The sequence below is a fragment of the Lepus europaeus genome, chromosome 22 (assembly GCF_033115175.1).
Source record: "Lepus europaeus isolate LE1 chromosome 22, mLepTim1.pri, whole genome shotgun sequence".
In the NCBI taxonomy this organism is placed as follows: domain Eukaryota; kingdom Metazoa; phylum Chordata; class Mammalia; order Lagomorpha; family Leporidae; genus Lepus; species Lepus europaeus.
This window is the reverse complement of record NC_084848.1, coordinates 38,461,952-38,480,529: the sequence shown is the minus strand read 5'-3', so window position 1 is coordinate 38,480,529 and position 18,578 is coordinate 38,461,952. Positions and strand designations below refer to the sequence as shown.

Sequence of the window (18,578 nt, the reverse complement as noted above, 5' to 3'; positions counted from 1 at the left end):
TATAAAGGAACAGATCATCCAGAAAGAGTCACCATGTGCTCTCCCAAAATGTTTACTTCCCAAGCTTACCTCACAACATAATTTACACACACAATGCACTGCGGTTGAGAGTTCTTGGTATTATATATGACTGTTGCTTGAGTTTCAACCCAGACATATCCACCTCTTTTGGCAAGCATCCTATACTGTCCTGTGGTGACTTGTCCTTTAGTAAACACTAGGAGTGAAAAGGAAAAAGGATTATACAGAGAAAATAACTTTGAATATTTGATCAAATGAATAGATGCTAAGTGCTGACCATTGTTTTAGAAAAGGAGAAATGTTTATTTTAATGGAATCTGTTGTGACCATTTACACTGATAGAAAAAAAAAGCCCCATCACAGCTGGAAAAAGCTGAAAATTTACCTATTTCCTTCTTCTGATCCTCTAAATAAAACTCTTTTCCTGTCAATATTCACTTTAAATAAAATGAAAGCTAGAAATAAGGGATAGCAGTTTCTCAAATTCTTATAACAACTTATGTTCAAAGTGTCAGACTACAGGATGGCCAATGCTCCATTCCACATTCAACGATGTGGTAATGTCATTTCTCTGACTTCCTGCTCTAGTTTCTAGATATACAAAGATGCTTCAAAATACTGTGCTTAGCATATCTGAATTTAAATTGATACCATAGTCTCTTGGTAATTCAGACAGTCTAATAATCATTAACTTGAGAGAAGGTACTGAATAAACCAAAATGGTACCATGAGTGGTAGGGCTTGTTAACTTGGGCCCACTCTACAGTTCAAGGCTAGTCACACTAATTCAGTGACTTTCAGGCATCTCTAATCACACTGGGAAGCTATGTTTATGTACAGATTAAATAGGTAAGTAAGAAATTCCCAAGTTTAAAACTTACCTAGGATTTTTAATAATATTTGAATAAAATTCAGAATCAAATCAAATGTTAAGAGTACTGGTTAGCACACGTGCATGGTTTTGATCACCTCTGCATTCACTGATTCATTGAACACATTTTCTGAGTGCCTTGTATGTACCAACCATTTTCTGAGTATTTTGGTAGAGATGCTGAAAACAGTGCTATTAAATATTCTAGAATACTTGGTTTTTGGAAAGACTTTGTGTTTAAAGTGGTAGGGAAGTCTGATGTATTTTTAAAGGAGGTCCCTTTTTAAAGCTAATTTATTTATGTTCACTTTCTATTTGAAAGGCAGAGGCAGAGCTCTCATTTGCTAGTTCACTCTCCCAAATGCCGGCAACAGCCAGGGCTGGGCTAGGCGAAAGCCAGAATTCTGGAACTCGATCCGGGTCTCCCACATGGGTGGCAAGGCCCCAATTACTTGAGGCGTTATCTGCTTCCTCCCTGGGTATGTTAGCAGAAAGCTGGATCAGAAGCAAGGACTGAACCAGGCACTCTGACACAGGATGCAGGCATCCCAAGCAGCATATTAACCACCACACCAAACACCTAACCCTGAAGTTTTATATGTGGCTAAATGATTGTATTCTTACTTAAACTTGTTGTAACAAATACAAAACAGATGGCGTGGGCAAGATTCCTTAGAAGAGGCCTGTTAACATAGTTGGTCTAGGAAGACAGGTTTATTTTAACCAGACAGGCAGACATATAGCCAAGCAAGGGACTGCAAGTTAAAAGACTGAAATATCTGTGACTTCTCCCATTGTACTTACTATCATGATGAGTTTTGGTCAGATGATCAGAGTCCAAAGCATGGTAATATTCATAAATTGAACGGCCCAAAAGTTCTTCTGGCTCATATCCCATCAATTCAGTAATTCTGTTATTAAAAATGTAAGTTTATTAAATTACAAAAATATTTTTGCTCCTCCAGAGTAAATGATATACATTAAAATATCAATTAAATCCATAACATTTTTTTCCATAAAACAAAATTCTTTATTTAACAATTTTAAACCCATTGGTAAGGCCTCACTTTTGGAGAGCAATCTCCACCACAGAATTCTAGTATTATCAATCACACAGTGCTCACACAAAACACTAACTAAAAGAATGATTATTGTGATGGTTTTAAAAGCTGCTCTCATATTTAGCTCAGAGAATTAATTACATGAAATTATGGGAGTTGATTCAGATGAAACCATGATATCACAGTGGAAAATAATCCAGTTTCCACATCTGGTTTCCTGGCAGCTCCTTTAGAGCTGAAATGAGATCTTACTTTCTGTGACCTTAGTCTGAAATGCAACCACTTCCTGACAAAGAGAAAGCTGTCTTCTTGGCACTGTGCTAAACAAATGTCTCTTACAGTAAAACATGAGTTAATAACCTTTTACATTACAAAAGGTTTTCTTACTGAGATGCTGGCAAAAGTTACATATTGTACTACATGTGGAAAGAAAAATTGCCATAGTTTATTCCTAAATAAGTTTTAGAAAGCTGATCAAACCAAAGCCCTCAATTCTTTACAAATAGGTATTACTAAACATATCAACACTAGGTGGCAGCATTACAAAGGAAAATATTTGAAATCAGTCTTCCTGATTAGGTTATAACTAATTCAAAACAGCTACATGAAAGGATTTGAATGCTGTCAACACAAAGAAATGATAAATATTTGAGGTGATGGATATGCTAATTGTCCTGACTTGCTTTTTATACATTATATACATGTACTGAAATATCACAGTGTTTCCAATATTTATGTCAGTTAAAATAAAAAAATTCAAGAAAATTTAATTGGTCTCATATTCTGATAAATTTAAATAAAGTTCATGGAATTAAAGCCCTCCTCATTTCCATAGGACTATGTGTCTAACACTGTTCTAGACATGAAAATGCAAAGACAATACTGAACATAAGGCTCACATGCTACACTTAACATACTACTTAGAAAATAACATGGTAATTGAGTGATGAGAATTTATCCATGAGAAAGAAGGAAGAGTAGTTGAGAAAGAGCTTCTTGTAGGAGACTTATAAGTCACACATGGAAGAAATTCAAATAGAAGGCAATACCATTTCAGGAAGAAGGCAGGGCACAAAGAGAAAATGCTTAACTTGGTACGTGTAGGGACTGATGTGGTTCACAGGAACAGTGGACAGAGATGATGCAATATTGTCTTTAGGAAATACTCATTTAATCAGATCATTGTCAGTCTGAGGTGTGTCTATTAGTAAGGGAGGCCAACAAGAAGTCAAAATACAAATTAATAATATTTGTTTTCCTGGAACGTCAATTTTATATATATTTGAAGAAGAAAGGTAAAGTTAAAGCAGCATGCAGTATACCATTGGTTTGTTACAAGCATCTTCATGGCAGGAAGCGTTATTCTTCATTTCTAGTTTACTGCCATGAACATGGTAGATGCTCAATGAAGTATGTAGAAAATACTTAGTACAATACTTAGTACAATGACATTGTTTGTGGAATACTTTGTTTTGTTTTCTAAATTTTATTTATCTGAAAGACAGAGGGACAAAGGAGAGACTGATCTTCTACCTGCTGTTCACTTCCCAAATGTCTACAACAGCCAGGGCTGACCCAGGCCAAAGCTAGGAGCTGGCAACATTTGGGTCTCCTACAAGAGTGGCAGAGACGCAACTACTTGAGTTATCACCTGCTGCCTCCCGGGGCGCACATTAGCAGGAAGCTGGAATTGCAGGTGGAGCTGGGACTTGGTAAGTGATGCAGGTGTCTCAGGCAGTATCCCAAGTGCTGTGCCAGAAGCCTGCCCGTTTGTGAGACAATGTGGATGTTTAGAAGCTTGGTATGCTAAATTGTCTTAAAATTGGGCAAAAGCTTTTCCATGTCTTGGTTCTCAGGTGTTATAGATGTGAGAAATTCCTGGAATGAACTCCAATCAAAAAGTAGCAGCCTATTGCTCTAAACCCTTTCTTAGTTGATCTTCAAGCTGCTTTGTCTTTACTGCTGATTTCTCTGTCATGATCTCAATTGCTAATTTCCTGGTAGATCCAGAAAGAAACGGCTCTTTTTTTTCTCATATTTGCTCCATTACTTTCCTTTCTCCCTGGCTACCTCTGTATTTTTTTACTTCAAATTTTTAAAAAATGAAAAATAATTCCTCAAAATAGGATGATCTCTCTTCCATCATACACACGATACTGGCAATAATATCGTCAGATGGTTCTTAGCTTTTCTGTATTTTCTTTAAGTTGACACTAGTAACAAATCATTCACCACATTTAGCAGGGATTCAACAAGCTCCTTTTACTCGCATGACATTTTGAGGCAGGATCCTTATTTTACAAAGAATGTGAACTCAACAAAAATTAAGTGCCAAGGCCACACCATATTGTACAAGAGCTACAAGCCAGGAATGAATCCAAGAGTGTGTGATTCCAAAGTCAGCACTCTGAGATACTTCCCTGTCCAGTGGGTGGGGGATACACGTCTACTTTATGGTTCAGTGCTGAAAATTGGTTTTCTCTCATGATCATCAAGTTAACTCTAAAAAGCAGATGTTATTAAAGATGAAGAAACTGATGCATATAGAAGAAATAATGTGTCCAAGACCACTGCAGAATCAGGATTTAGTACTCTGGCTATGAAATCTGTACCTTTAACCACTGCATTATACAGCCTTATAAGGTTAAAAACAAGAAAAGGAACAAGCAATGCAATGGTAGAATAAATGCAATGACAGAGCTATGTACAAGGAACAAGGAAAGCTCCACAATGGAGTAGAAAGTCTGTTAGGAAGTGAAAAAAAAAATTTCACTGTAGAATAGAAAAGCATGTATGAAGACACCAACACATTTAAACAGCAGGTGGATCTCTGGCTATATGTGGGGGCACATCAGGGCGGGTGGTCCCCCCTCCACTTGATTCATTTGAAGAAAATGATAGGGCCAGATTGTTAACATCTTTGTCATGCTAAGAACTGAGATTTTATTGTGTAGGTCTATTTTTCTTTCAGTCTTTTAAAATGTGTATCTTTATTTGATAAATAAAAATCTCCTTCCCTTCTCTAATATTTTTATAAATACACAAAATTTTCTTGTGTTTGGAGGTAAAAGGGAGCAAATGAGCCATTCTCAACAGGACAATGGCAGTGCTGATGTTTACAGTAAGGAGCCCACTTTCTGGCAACTTGGATGAAATATTTAAGGGGCATAAAATCAGTTGGCAGAAAGCAGCTCACGACAGAATGACAACAGTTCAAGCAAAGGTAACAGATAAAGAATTCAGTGGCAGCTGTGGGAGGGTGAAAAGGAGGGACTGAATTAAGCGGTGTTACCTAAATCTATGGAATTCGGAGATCAACTGAGTGTAGACAGTGAAGGCAAAAGAAATGATACGAATCACTTTCCAAGTTTTGCCAGTCATGGGATGACAGTGGTGTTTTAACCACCACAGAATTACAGGAGGACAAGCAGCTTATTAGGATGCTATTTTGGAGGCACCAGTGGTGTAGTTCAGTTACTTAATTTGTGATACAGAAGGGTATCAGATATACCATGTTGGCAATGAAGTAAAAGTAGCTACAAAAGTAAATTTGAGAGATAGTGATGGAAACCATGGGCAGGACTGAAGTTGCTCAGGGAAAATATGTAGCATTAGGAGGTGACTAAAGACTGCTTACTAGCTTGTAACCAAAAATAATCTTTCTTCAAAACATGCATTGTTTATCTTTGAGATGTATTTATTTTCTCTACTTGAATAAACACAGTCCCTAAAAGAAAAAGACTTCATCTTAATTTCTGTACAGTACCTGGTAGAGCAAGTGTTCATAGTATATAGTAAGTATTTCATACATGTGGCTGAGTTAATTTACAAAGTTAATCTAATACTTCTGGGTTCCAGGATATATTATTGTATTGAGCTTAGTGAAAGCACACAATCTACTAGTCAGTCTTTACTACAGTGAATATTAGTGAAGACTGCTTAAAGTTTTCAAATCCATTTTATATCTAATTACCTTTCATCACAATAAGAAAATTTCATATCCAGGCTGTGTCGACTGAGAAACGTCTTGCTGTCTAAAGGAATTTCAATATTTGATGGATGAGGAATGGGTTCACAAATCAGCACCAAGCATGTCATGGGAGGTTTCTTATATCCGCACTGGGACTGGTTACTGTTGGTATCATAAACATGAATATGGCCTGTACAGTGAAGTACCTATGTATGAAGAAGAAAACAAGGCATTCATTTCCATTTGCAGTGGTGGAAAAAACCAACAAGTTAAATCTGCAAACATCAAGGAACAATGGTAAATTTGCCTCACAACTGTAAAGTGATCTAAACATGTGTCTGTAGATCAGGTGCATCATCACTCACACATCCTTTCTTCTTACCTTCCAGGTGGCAGACTTTATGTTCATGGTTCTCCCCCGGCTAGTCAGAGTACACTTCATTCTGAGAAAGAAGCTTCGCTGTGTGTTTTGTTCTTTTCCTTTTTTTACAGGACCTAATGAAAACATGAAATAATAGTTTCAAAATGTAACTGAATGTGCAATTTGTTACCGAGATGCTATTCTGCTCAAAGTCAGCATGAACACAGTGACTCACACCCTGTAACCCACTCTCCCACATCCACAAGGTCAGACAGCCCACTCATTTATGAGGCTGCAGTGATTCCGAGTCGGCAGGAGGAGAGGATGTACCTGGATAGCACTTAGCCGTTCAAGCCAGTAAAGCCAGTCAAACCAGGAGGAAAGACACAAATGTTTCCCTATAGTAGTACTGCCAGTGCACAAGTATGTCCCAAAAAGGAACTTCAGCAAGCTCTTCTATCTATTACTAAATGTGTTGGCTCAATTACTAATAAGCACTCCAGGTATTTATAGAACTTTAAAATAGCAACCTTCTTTTTAATGGCAAATAACATTTCTACAGTTTATTTTTCTGAAATCATCCTATGAAGCAGGCAAGAAATTATTTTTACTTTGTTATAATGAAAAAAAAAAAAAAAAAAGCTCAGAAAAAGACATCACACATACAAACCAGACTGAATGACTTTGTCAAAAGCTACAGAAATAAAACAAAAGCAGAAGTAAATAAATTCAAATCACTCTAATTCCCATTCTAAACCTCATACAACTAAAATGAAATTATACTCAAGTGAGTAAGCAGAGAAGCACCTTGATTTCTTATCTTCATTGGTTCAAAAATATACAGAAATATATTCATTAATCAAGACCATGTACTGCAGGTGATACAGAGATGAAGACACGTTGCTTTTCATGAAGAAGTTAAATCAACAAGAACAAAACAGTGCAAAGTACATACTCAAGACACAGAGGCAAAAAAAAAAAAATAGCAAGTGTTTAGGGGAACAGTATTGTTTGTCTGCAGTATAAACTACATGTAAAAGAATAAGATAAAAAGAGAGGGGAAAGTTTGGGCTATAAATATCCAAATGAGCTCAATCTAAACATAAAACATGGCCATTTAAAAAAACTCTGAGTTGGGAAGCAGAGTCAGGGACTTAGGGACAATTAACTTAGCAGCAGTAGAATGTGTTAGAACGTGGCAATGAGGGGCTGATCCAGCACCAGTGGTAGGCATGGAAAGAAGGGTGTCAACAGACAAATGAAGAGGCACTATCTATACAAACTTGAAAACTAATGGAAAGAAGGGAGGAGATATTCAAGAGATCTGGAGATTTTAAGGTAGCACACTGAAAGAACACTGCCAAGTAGGAAAAAAACCAAGAAATTAATTGGTTTAGGCATGATTAGATAGAAATACTGGGCTCTTGAGGAGGAGGAGTTTGAGTTCCTACTCTCATTTAATGGAATTAAAAGTCAGGGCAGTCCTGGTGCTGATGCAAATTACTTGGGTTTATTTAAATGAGGACTAGATTTGCCCATCCTAAAAAAACCATACTGGTTTAAGTGAAGATGTAGGTGTGGTTAGGGGGACTGGTGGTGACAGATGAAGTGGTGGTAGCAGAGATCCACATGCAGATTCTATGGGGGTTATTTTCAGCCCTTTATAACCTAAGCTTGAATAAAAAAGAGACATTTCAAAACACAAGACCATTGAATGGGAGTGGTCAGATGAATTTCAAGACCAAGGTAACTGAACAGTGCTATCATTTTCCTAATGGAAAAAATTATTTTATGAAAACCAAATTTTCAACTCTCTAAAAATAAGTCATACTTTATAATTTATTAATCCTAAAGCACACTTTCAAAATCTAAGTGCAAGAAACATAGTACCATTTCTATAAACACAACACTGGTTCTCAACATATCAAACTGTAATGCTTCATGGGGTTGGCACTGTGGCACAGTGGATAAAGCTGTCACCTGCAGTGATAGCATCCCATATGGGCGCCAGTTCAAGTCCTGGCTGCTCCACTTCTGATCCCGCTCTCTGCTATGGCCTGGGAGGTCATCGGAGCATGGCCCAAGTGCTTGGGCCCCTGCAACAGTGTGGGAGACCTGGAAGAAGCTCCTGGCTTCAGATCAGTGCAGCTCCAGCCATTGCAGCCATCTGGGGAGTGAACCAGACCTCTCTCTCTCTCTGCCTTTCAAATAAATAAATATTTTCTAAAAAACTTTATTTATTTATTTAGAGGTAGAGTTACAGACTTAAAGAGAGGCAGAGACAGAGAGGTCGGTCTTCCATCCACTGGTTCACTTCCCAAATGGCAGCAATGGCTGGAGCTGAGCTGATCCAATCTGAAGCCAGGAGCCATGGTCCTCCTCTGGGTCTCCCACGTGGGTGCAGGGGCCCAAGCACTTGGGCCATCCTCTACTGCTTTCCCAAGCCACAACAGAGAGCTAGATTGAAAGAGGAGCAGCTGGGACCAGAACTGGCACCCATATGGGATGCCAGCACCATAGGCTTAACCTAATGTGCCACAGAACTACCCCCTAAATAATCTTAAAAAAAAAAAAAGTAATGCTTTGCAACAGTGCTTCATTTCTAAAAGTTAAAGTCTCCATTTTTAGTTTCCCAACAAAACGTCAAAAAAATCATTATCTACATTAGCTATGATTTGAAAAACAGTGTGCTTTAAAAAGGACATTTGGTTTAAAATATACATTTCAACTGTATTAAGTAGATATATATATCTGATTTAGAATAATGCATTAACATCATTGCCAAATCAAAAGAAGACTCCCTGATATCTATCCATTAGTCTAGTCCCAGGGAAGCACTGAGCAGTCAATACAAACCTCAAGTGTAAACACTAGAGCTCATGCATTATACTGACAGACCGCCCACCTAGTCCTTGCCCACAGTGTACTCTTTGTTTGCACAGAACTCTAAAAAGGATGCATTTTTTTTCCAATTCATAGTAAAAATACACTACGAAATTGAAGACCTTGAGACGGCTCCTACAGACACAGTGGGAAGTAATGAGAGTTCAAAAATATGAAAAGAAGGGCTGGCACTGTGGTGCAGCAGGTTAAACTGCTGCCTGAGATCCTAGCATTCCATATGACCCACCCAGTTCAAATCCTGGCTGCTGTGCTTCCTGTCCAGCTCTCTGCTATGGCCTGAAAAGGCAACACCAGACGGCCCAAGTGCTTGGGTCTCTGCCAACCATGTGGGAGAACCAGATGAGACTCCCAGCTCCTGGTTCCAGTAGGCCCAGCCTTGGCTGTTGTGATCATTTGGGGAGTTAATTAGCATATACAAGACCTCTCTTTCTCTGTCTCTCCCTCTCTATCTATGACTATGCCTCCCCAACAAATAAAATCTTTAAAAATAGGGGCCAGCACTGTGGTATAGTGGGTAAAGCCAGTGCCCGTGGTGTCGACATCCCATATGGGTGCCAGTTTGAGCCCCGGCTGCTCCACTTCATATCCAGCTCTCTGCTGTGGCCTGGGAAAGCAGTGGAAGATGGCCCAAGTGGAAGATGGCATGGGAGACCCAAAAGAAGCTCCTGGCTCTGGATTAGCTCAGCTCGGGCAGTTGCGGCCATTGGGAGAGTGAACCAGAGGATGGAAGACATCTGTCTCTCTCCACCTTTGCTTCTCTGTAACTCTGCCTTTCCAATAAATAAATAAATCTTAAAAAAATAAATAAATAAATAAACGTGAAGAGCAGCTACTATACTAGCAAGTGTCAACTATGGAGCCAGTCTACCCAAGTTCAATCAAGCTCTGCCATTTACTAAAACCAAATAATGGTGAGGAAGTTAGTAACTCTGTGCCTCAGGTTCCTCAGCAAACAGAATGAGAGCAGTAACTTCACAGGACTGCAGAGGGGAATAAAGGCCTTAGTGCATGTGAAAATGCAGAGAACCAGGTCCCGCACAGAATATCCTCTCTGCCAAGATTTGCTGCTACTGAAATGAAAAACACTTTAAACGTTATTCAAAAAGTACTATCAACTAAGGCTTTTCTAAGAGAAGAAAACAAACTTAGCACTTCAATTGGAGAGCAGCAAAGAACTCCCACAGAGTACAAAAACAATTTTTCATTATGGCAACTTTCAGTCAGGAAACAAAAATTCAATTACAGCAGTACACTCTTCAGAAGGCACAAGTCTGGGAAAACTTTAATTGTTAAGTTTTGGTAATTCAAGAGGTACTTTCCAAATATCTTCTAACATTTGGTTATTGTTAACAAGTCATTCCTATGAATTAAAAACCTTACTTCTTTTTGTGTTAATGTGTGGGCATCCATAATATAATACTTTGTAATCTAACTGTACAGTATCAAATCCTTGGGAGCAACCTGAGAAGTCAACTAAGCAGTTATGCTATTAAAATTCTAGTGGACTTCCTTTTCTGCTTGGACCCAAACTGGCACCTCAACTTTAAAAAGCCTAAAATCCTATTATCTGCCATTTGTATTATGACTTCTCCTTGTCTTAAAGTTGTACTTTAACTTTTAAATCACTAGTCAGATCTGTATTTTATTTTTCGATTTCATCTATGTGTGTGTGTGTAATTATTTATGGAATTAGCTTGGCCTTATTTTCATGAAATGTCTTAAAAAAAAAGAATAACCATTGTAACAAAGAATCATTAACATTTTATTAAACTTGAACATGAAAGTACATTTTGCCCTAGGTTAGTATACTATCAAAATTTAAAAATTAGTAACAGTATCTGAATGAGTAAAACCATCTATCACAGTAAGTCAAACAACAGACTTTTCTTCTCACCATTTCTGTGTGTAAGCATTTCTCTCATTTCCTCATGGTCACACGGATGGGTGAAATCAAAAACACTGTGTCCAGTCAGTTCAAACTGTAAACACATTTTGAAAAATTAGATATATATAGTAAAATCAAAAACATATAGAAGGGCTCTTAATGTGTGGGTATTCTACCTGAGTTAATCCCATGTATTTGTTCACATTATCAGAAATGTAAATCATGTCACCATCATCTGTGAGAACCATAACAAAACCATCCAGGGCTTTCAAATAAAAACAGTTCATCTGGGCCTTCATTTCATCTTCAATATCCAAATCACCTAAACAGGGTGTAAGAAAAGGAAAACAGTTAAAAAGTTATACTACAGTAAACACAGCATCAATTTTTTCTGTATTTTTAATTTTTCCCCATCACTCTCATTTTATCAAAAAACAATCAGGACCAGAGAATAGGAAGACTATAATTAGACCTGCCAGCTGCTTTTCATGATAATTTAGAATAATGCAGTAAGGCAACCACTGAAGAACAAATAAGGGTTGTGTTTTAAAAGGAAGATAAATAGAAAGGAAACCAAGGCAATGATAGGAAAAATGCTTTAAAAAAAAAAAAGAAGCAGAGGCAGAGAGAAACAGAAGCCTTCCATTCACTGGTTCACTCCCCCAATGGCCCAACAGCCAGGGCTGGACCAGGCCAAAGTCAGGAACCAAGAGTTTCATCTGGGTCTCCCACATCAGTGCAGGGACCCAAAGACATGGGCCATTTGCTGCTTTCCCAGGTGCATTAGCAGGGAGCTGGATCCAAAGTGGAGATGCCAAGAATTGAACAGGTACCCATATAGGACACTGGTGCTACAGGTGGTGGCTTCACCTGCTATACCAGTGCCGGCCCCCCAAAATCTTAAAACTTCCTAAATGAACTTTTAAAAGCAGGTAACAAAATGGATGTCATACTAAGGAAGAATTGAGAATGTTTTAAGAGGATAAACAAGATAAAGAGGAGGATTATTTTAAACAGAATAAAATGGGGGTGGGCTTTTGGCACACTGATTAAGACACCACTTAGGGCATATGCATTCCATATCTCGGTGCCTTGGTTCAAGTCCCAGCTCCACCTCCAATCCAGTTTCCTGCTAATGTGCAACCTGGGAGGCAGCAGGTTATGGCCGAAATACATGGATCCCTCCTACTCATGTGGGAGGCTGAGTTCCAGTTCCTGGCTTCTGTCTGGTCCATCCCTGGCTGTTGCAGGATTTCTGGAGTCAACCAAGTGGATGGAGGATCTCTGACTTTCTGCCCTTCAAATAAAATGGGGGGAGAGAAAAAAAAAGCTGGTAAAATAGTAAGAATTACTGAAAATTTTAAGCAGTGTGCATATCACAACATGATAAGGTTTAAAAAGCAAAAATTTTGTGACCACTTTCTAAAAGCAATTCTAAAAATAATTTATTACTTCTAATGACTTCTAATTTTCAGACCCTTGTAAAACAACTCACCAGCATCCAGAAGTTTCCTCACACGCAGATAACTGATGGTAAGCCTCATAACAGAAGCCTTATCAAGATGCGAACTCACATTATGGGGGAGTGGCAATTGATGAGCAAGCTCATAAAAAACTTCAGACTCTTTGCTCCGCCGAGATCTGGCTGCATCTCTAGACTTTTCTTTTCGACGTTCAGAACTTATCCTACTTAACAACAACAACAACAAAAAAAAAAAAAAAAAGGGGGGGGGTGTATATAAATTAGATTGCCTTAGCTAGAATAAAACTTATTTCACATTTTTCTGCTTATCATAGAAGAATTAGAAGGTACCATGCAATTAAACCATGGGAAATTTACCTAGTAGATAAACTTTTTTTTAAAGACAGCTATACTACAAACATAAGGAACTCTCTCAAGAAGTCCATGATCATGCTTTAAACCTGTCCAAAGCAGGAGTTTCCTGTCGGACATGTCAAATTGGAGAGGATATTTTTATAATTAGCTAAAAACTTAAAGCAGTCTGTATATCTAAGGCTGTATGTCATAGCCATTCAAAAGCAGTCTCAATATAGAGAAACATGATTAAGTCTAGATAAACTACCTGAAGTTGTACATAACTTGAAAACAGTCATGAAACAAACAGAACAACAATTACCACAAACTGATTTTTCACTCCTTTCTTGTGAAACCAGTACTTTCCCATCCTCTACACCCAACCTCATGAGCCATACTGACTAAAAGCTATGGAAATTTATAACAGCGGCTATGATAAACTACCATTCCTGGTTCACTAGTTCAATCCTCATATGGCTCCAACAACCAGGGATGGGCCAGGCTGGAGCCAGGAGCCAAGAGCTTCTTCTGGGTCTTCCACAGGGTGCAGGGACAAGCACTTGGGCCATCCACTGCCTCTTTCCCAGGCCACTAGCAGGGAGATGGATCAGAAGTGCAACATGCCCCAAGATACTTCTTTAATGGCTGTTGTTTATCAAACAATGCCAAACACTACCTTGTACTAGGCACCTAGATGTCAATTAAGAGCTTATAAATAGGCTAAAGAGTATCTCAATTTTATAAATGAGGAAACGGAAATCGCTTAGCTTAAAAGTAGCCACTTGGGTCCAGCGCTGTGGCCGCAGTGGGTTAAATCCTCCACCTGCAGTGCCAGCATCCCACATGGGCGCCAGTTCTAGTCCCGGCTGCTCCTCTTTAATCCAGCTCTCTGCTGTGGCCTGGGAAAGCAGGATAAGATAGTCCCTGCACCCCCATGAGAGACTGGGAAGAGGCACTTGGCACCCAGCTTTGGATCGGCGCTGCTCTGGCTGATGCAGTCATTTGGGGGCTGAACAACAGAAGGAAAACCTTTCTCTCTGTCTCTACCTCTCACTGTCTGTAACTACCTCTCTCTCACAAAAAAAAAAAAAAAAAAAAAAAAAAGTAGTCACTTTGTAGCAAACAGAATTTGAACCCAAATGTTTTCTTACTCCAAAGTTTGCTCTTCCACAGTGCTGTTTCTACCTCAAATATTCAGCTGATTTTCTATGCCCCTCAACTCAATCCTGTTAAATGTTGAAAACTGCCATTGTGATTTATTGAGCATTCATCATTGTGCTTAGACCATTACTAGCATTATTTCACTTAATTCTCTTTACATCCCATGGATAAAGTACATAACTGCCTTCACCTCAAATCTCTCCTCCCTCCAAATGATCTGCAGAGCCAAAAGGTACATAGAAGCAATGTTCTCAAGTAACAGGAAGGGTTCTCAGCACATGTTTTTGGAATATGGTATAGAAACAAGAGAATACCTTAACAGTTTTATTATAACAGCAATACTGTAGTTTTTGCATTTAATCAAGTTTGTGTGGTTATATGACTTTTATTTTTTAATATAGAATATAAACATGTTATACTAAATGAAGTCTGATACAAAAATTTCAATTTAAGCATGCAGAGCAATTTTACTTGAGTACACTGAGATTTAAGGCCAGCTATTAAAAACTTGTAACTATGAGAATCAGGATTTTCTCAATACTGTAAACAGAAAAACCAAATAAATCAGAAGCTGAGGCTACATGAAAATGCAATAATGTCAACAGTCTACAATTTTATATTTAGTTGCATTAGAACTGTCTCATCACTTTGATTGTAAATGTTTAAAACTTTAATTTAAAATGAATATCAAAGTTGTATTTATTTATTTAAGATTCACTTATTTATTTGAGAGGCAGAGTCACAGACACAGGAAGGGACAGAGAGCAAGGTCTTCCATCTGGCCACAATGGCCAGAGCTGTGCTGATCCAAAGCCAGGAGCTTCTTCTAGGTCTCCCACACAGGTGTGGACGTCCAAGTACTTGAGCCATCTTTCACTGCTTTCCCAGGCCATTGGCAAGGAGCGGAATGGGAATTGGAGCAGCTGGGACACGAACCAGTGCCCACATGGGATGCCGGCACTGCAGGCGGAGGCTTAACCTTACTACACCACAGTGCTGGCCCCTATTATCAAAGTTTTAAAAATCTGTTTTACATATATATCTATTGGAGTTCCATGCAACATTTCCTATTGGCCCTAACAGATACTGTTTGCCTTGTTTTTCCCACCTCTTCAGGTGGTGTGTGAAAGGCAGTGATGGCTGTGGAAACAGAAATGAATCCGGTTTAAGAAATACCGAAAAAAGATAAATCAATGGCCTTATGCCACAATTAGTCCTGGTGTACCAATTTTTATAAGCGATTTATCAGACTTACTGTCCTTTTTTTCCCCCTAAATTAATCAAAGCCACCAACAAGTGACTATCCAAATAAAAATTTGGATAACAGGAACACTTATAACACCTACTATGTGTTTATAAACAGTATCTGATCAAGCTTACCATAATAGAATGTTTCCATACCACTTGAAATAGTTACACTGTCCAGAAACTTGAGGATAGTAATGACTGTCTAAGGTGTGGCGGTAAGTTTCTAAGACAAATTCATTATAGATGTGAGGTGGGATAAAACATTTTAAAGACAGTACTGCATATTTAAGCTGGTAGTGCAGAATGTAAAAAATAATTTGAGTGGAAAAATGCTTCAGGAAATGAGTAATAGGCTGACAAAACTTAGATGAAGAAGGTGATTAAAAGAATTATGTCCTTTATTACATCATCAATCTAGACAAAGCAATCAGTGACTTTATAACAAAGGTTTAAAAAAATAAATTTGTATGAAAGTCTCCACATGAGACTGTGAGAGTTCTTAAAACAACTCCGGGGGCTGGTGCTATGGCGCAGTAGGTTAAAATTCCGGCCTGCAGTGCTGGCATCCAGTATGGGCACCGGTTCAAGTCCTGGCTGTTCCACTTCTGATCCAGCTCCCTGCTAATGCACCTGGGAAAACAGCAGACAATGGCCCAAGTTCCTGGGCCCCTGCATCCATGTGGGAGATTCAGAAGATGTTCCTGTCTCCTGGCTTTTGATTGGCTCAGCTCCGGCCATTGCAGCCATTTGGGGAGTGAACCATCAGATGGAAGACCTCTCTTTCTCCCTCTGTCTCTACCTCTCTCTGTAACTCTTTCAAATAAAAACAAAAACAAAAAAATAAATAAATAAAACAGGGCTAGAGAACCTTTAAAAAAGAATCCCAAGCTTAAAGCTAAAGCTCCCAGAGTTCTTAGTTTCAGATCTGAGGTGCCTACATTCTTGTTTACTCACAGGAAGCCTCTTTATCAGTCACACATCACAGAATTACAGTATTGACCAGAATCACTGCTGCTGGGCCATGGGGACTAGGTCTCAGAGATGAATCCTAGACGATTTATACTACGCAATGGAAGATGTGTTAACCAGAAGAAAGTAAGCAGATGTTCAGTATACAAATAAGGAAACTGAATTTCTCCAAATTATCAAATGTTGTTAAGTATAGATCAAGTGAAATTCTGTCCCTAACACACCTGTAAATGGTGTTATTTCACTTGAATAGTCAATATGTTTTGAATAGCTTGCTTATAATTTTAGAACTAATTTGTGAGCACACTAGCAAAATATCTCCATCTTTCTAGTATTGTAGTTTCTGCATGCCTATTTTTTTTAATGTGCATCACTGGACCAAACAATTATATCTTGAAATCATTCTGCAAAGGAAATATATTTACAAAAATAATTCTGAGTCACTGTCTTATTAAGCTTCTTGAGTACAACATTCATGAAATAAGCAACAGAAATTTCACAGACAATGCCCATTACTCTTTAGATTATGAACACAAAATAACTGTAGACATTTTAAGTCATCTATTTTGCTCTCTCCTAACTATACAAACACATCTGTTAACATTCCTTTGACTTTAATAAATTAAATTAAATCATAACTATCCAAAATGTTAGCATATGACCAGATTTATTAATTAATGTATAAATTCTTTAAAATTCCTCAACCCTATTATTTGGTGAGAACTCTTTTTGGCCTTTTTAAGCACAGGTTCTTTGTGTTTGGTTGGTTTTGTCTTTTTGTCAGTATTCTTACAGGACACACGTTCTAAGGAAATTTAATGATATACTCAAGAAGATACGCTATTAAATACATAATAGCCTTTGTAGCCAGTTTGACTCTGCCATTCCAACAATTTATATATCCATTTCCCTATTCACTCTGTGACATATCAGGAACTTTATTAATTTTTGTCAAACGGTGAGAACTGAATTTGTTTTAACTGCCTTGTACTTCTTAAAGTCTCAGGCCCTAGGAAAATGCAAAGAAATGTTCACGTTCACTCTTTAGCTGGTGATTTCTTCTGCACCTTTAAATCCAAACAACTTTGCATGATATTTAGAATGTATACAGAAGTGGTCTAAATTCTTCTTCTTTAACTTGCTTTTATCACTACCATGTTAAAGATAAGGACCCTGATTGAAGAGTTCACCCAAAGTTACACAGCTAACACATGGCAGAACCTGCATTCCAACTCAAGCAGACTGGCTCTTGCATCCATGTTATTAACTCACAAACTATGGCTGCCTCTCAGAAACCCATCTCCATTGCTAAGACAAATATTCATAGTGCATGCTATTATTACAAAGTTGAAAACTTGTTAACTTTACAAATCCAAAGACATGAAACAGAAATTATGGAGGCTGGGTTTGGACTTCAGGACTTGCCCCTAAGCTATTCAGAGGGACTGATGGCCAGGTTCTTTCTTGGAGTCTGGCAGTAAATCCCAAATCCTAACTGAAAGGTACCTACAGTAGTGACCAACACTCTTTAACTCGCTGTTCACCAGCTCTTCAAAGCAAGGCAGACTTGAAAAGGATAATGCCAGCATTATGGTAAAAGAATCATAGGATGGTAATTCAAGTTTACTCCATATTCTCCCACTAGACTTTATACACAGCAGCTATTTGAACATGCACTTTTTTGGTATTTTATTTGCTCAACATCTGGGCAATCACAAAACTTGTGTTTTGTTTGCATTCATTTTCAGTCATTCTAACTTACAGTAGGCCAAATTAAGGAATGAAGGCTGAATTTTAAAAAATTAAAAGCAGGGGCCAGTACTGTGACACAGCAAGTTAAAGCCCAAACCTGCAGCACTGGCATCCTAGGTGGATGCCGATTTAAGTCCTGGCTGTTCCACTTCTGATCTAGCTCCCTGCTAATGTGCTTGGGAAAGCAATAGAAGATGGCCCAAGTCCTTGGGCCCCTGCACTCACGTGGGAGAACCAGAGGAAGCTCCTGGCTTTGAATCAGTACAGTTCCAGCCATACATGGGGAGTGGCCTCCTTGAATCCCAAAACAGTATGAATGGCTCTTTCACTCAAGTTATATTTGTTGAACATTTATCAGGTACCAGGCACTGTGCTAGGTACTAGAAACAGAGCAGTGAGCAGAACAGCTTCCTGAGGACTTCAGATGGCCTCTCTTCAGTCTACTAAAATAGCTTCCTAATACTACATCCTCAAATGTTGGTCTAGCTACATTTTAATTATTTGGGAGACATTCAACATTTCAAATTCCTGGTTCCTGGGTTCCACCTTTGTAAATTCT

At 38.4% G+C, this 18,578-nt stretch overlaps 1 protein-coding gene across 2 annotated transcripts in view; it reads right to left on the bottom strand.

Annotated features, from left to right (window-relative positions):
• HIF1A (hypoxia inducible factor 1 subunit alpha) overlaps nucleotides 1-18,578 on the bottom strand; it is a 44,043-nt gene that overhangs the window by 11,473 nt on the left and 13,992 nt on the right. Inside the window, exons 2-8 of one of the 2 annotated variants that reach the window (XM_062181564.1) lie at nucleotides 12,569-12,762; nucleotides 11,250-11,395; nucleotides 11,083-11,167; nucleotides 6,306-6,418; nucleotides 5,927-6,129; nucleotides 1,697-1,803; nucleotides 70-217 (exon numbers count right to left, since the gene is read on the bottom strand). In XM_062181564.1, the coding sequence (XP_062037548.1) occupies nucleotides 70-217; nucleotides 1,697-1,803; nucleotides 5,927-6,129; nucleotides 6,306-6,418; nucleotides 11,083-11,167; nucleotides 11,250-11,395; nucleotides 12,569-12,762 (996 nt within the window). The remainder of the gene's footprint in view (nucleotides 1-69; nucleotides 218-1,696; nucleotides 1,804-5,926; nucleotides 6,130-6,305; nucleotides 6,419-11,082; nucleotides 11,168-11,249; nucleotides 11,396-12,568; nucleotides 12,763-18,578) is intronic. The other variant, XM_062181565.1, reaches the window with a different exon arrangement.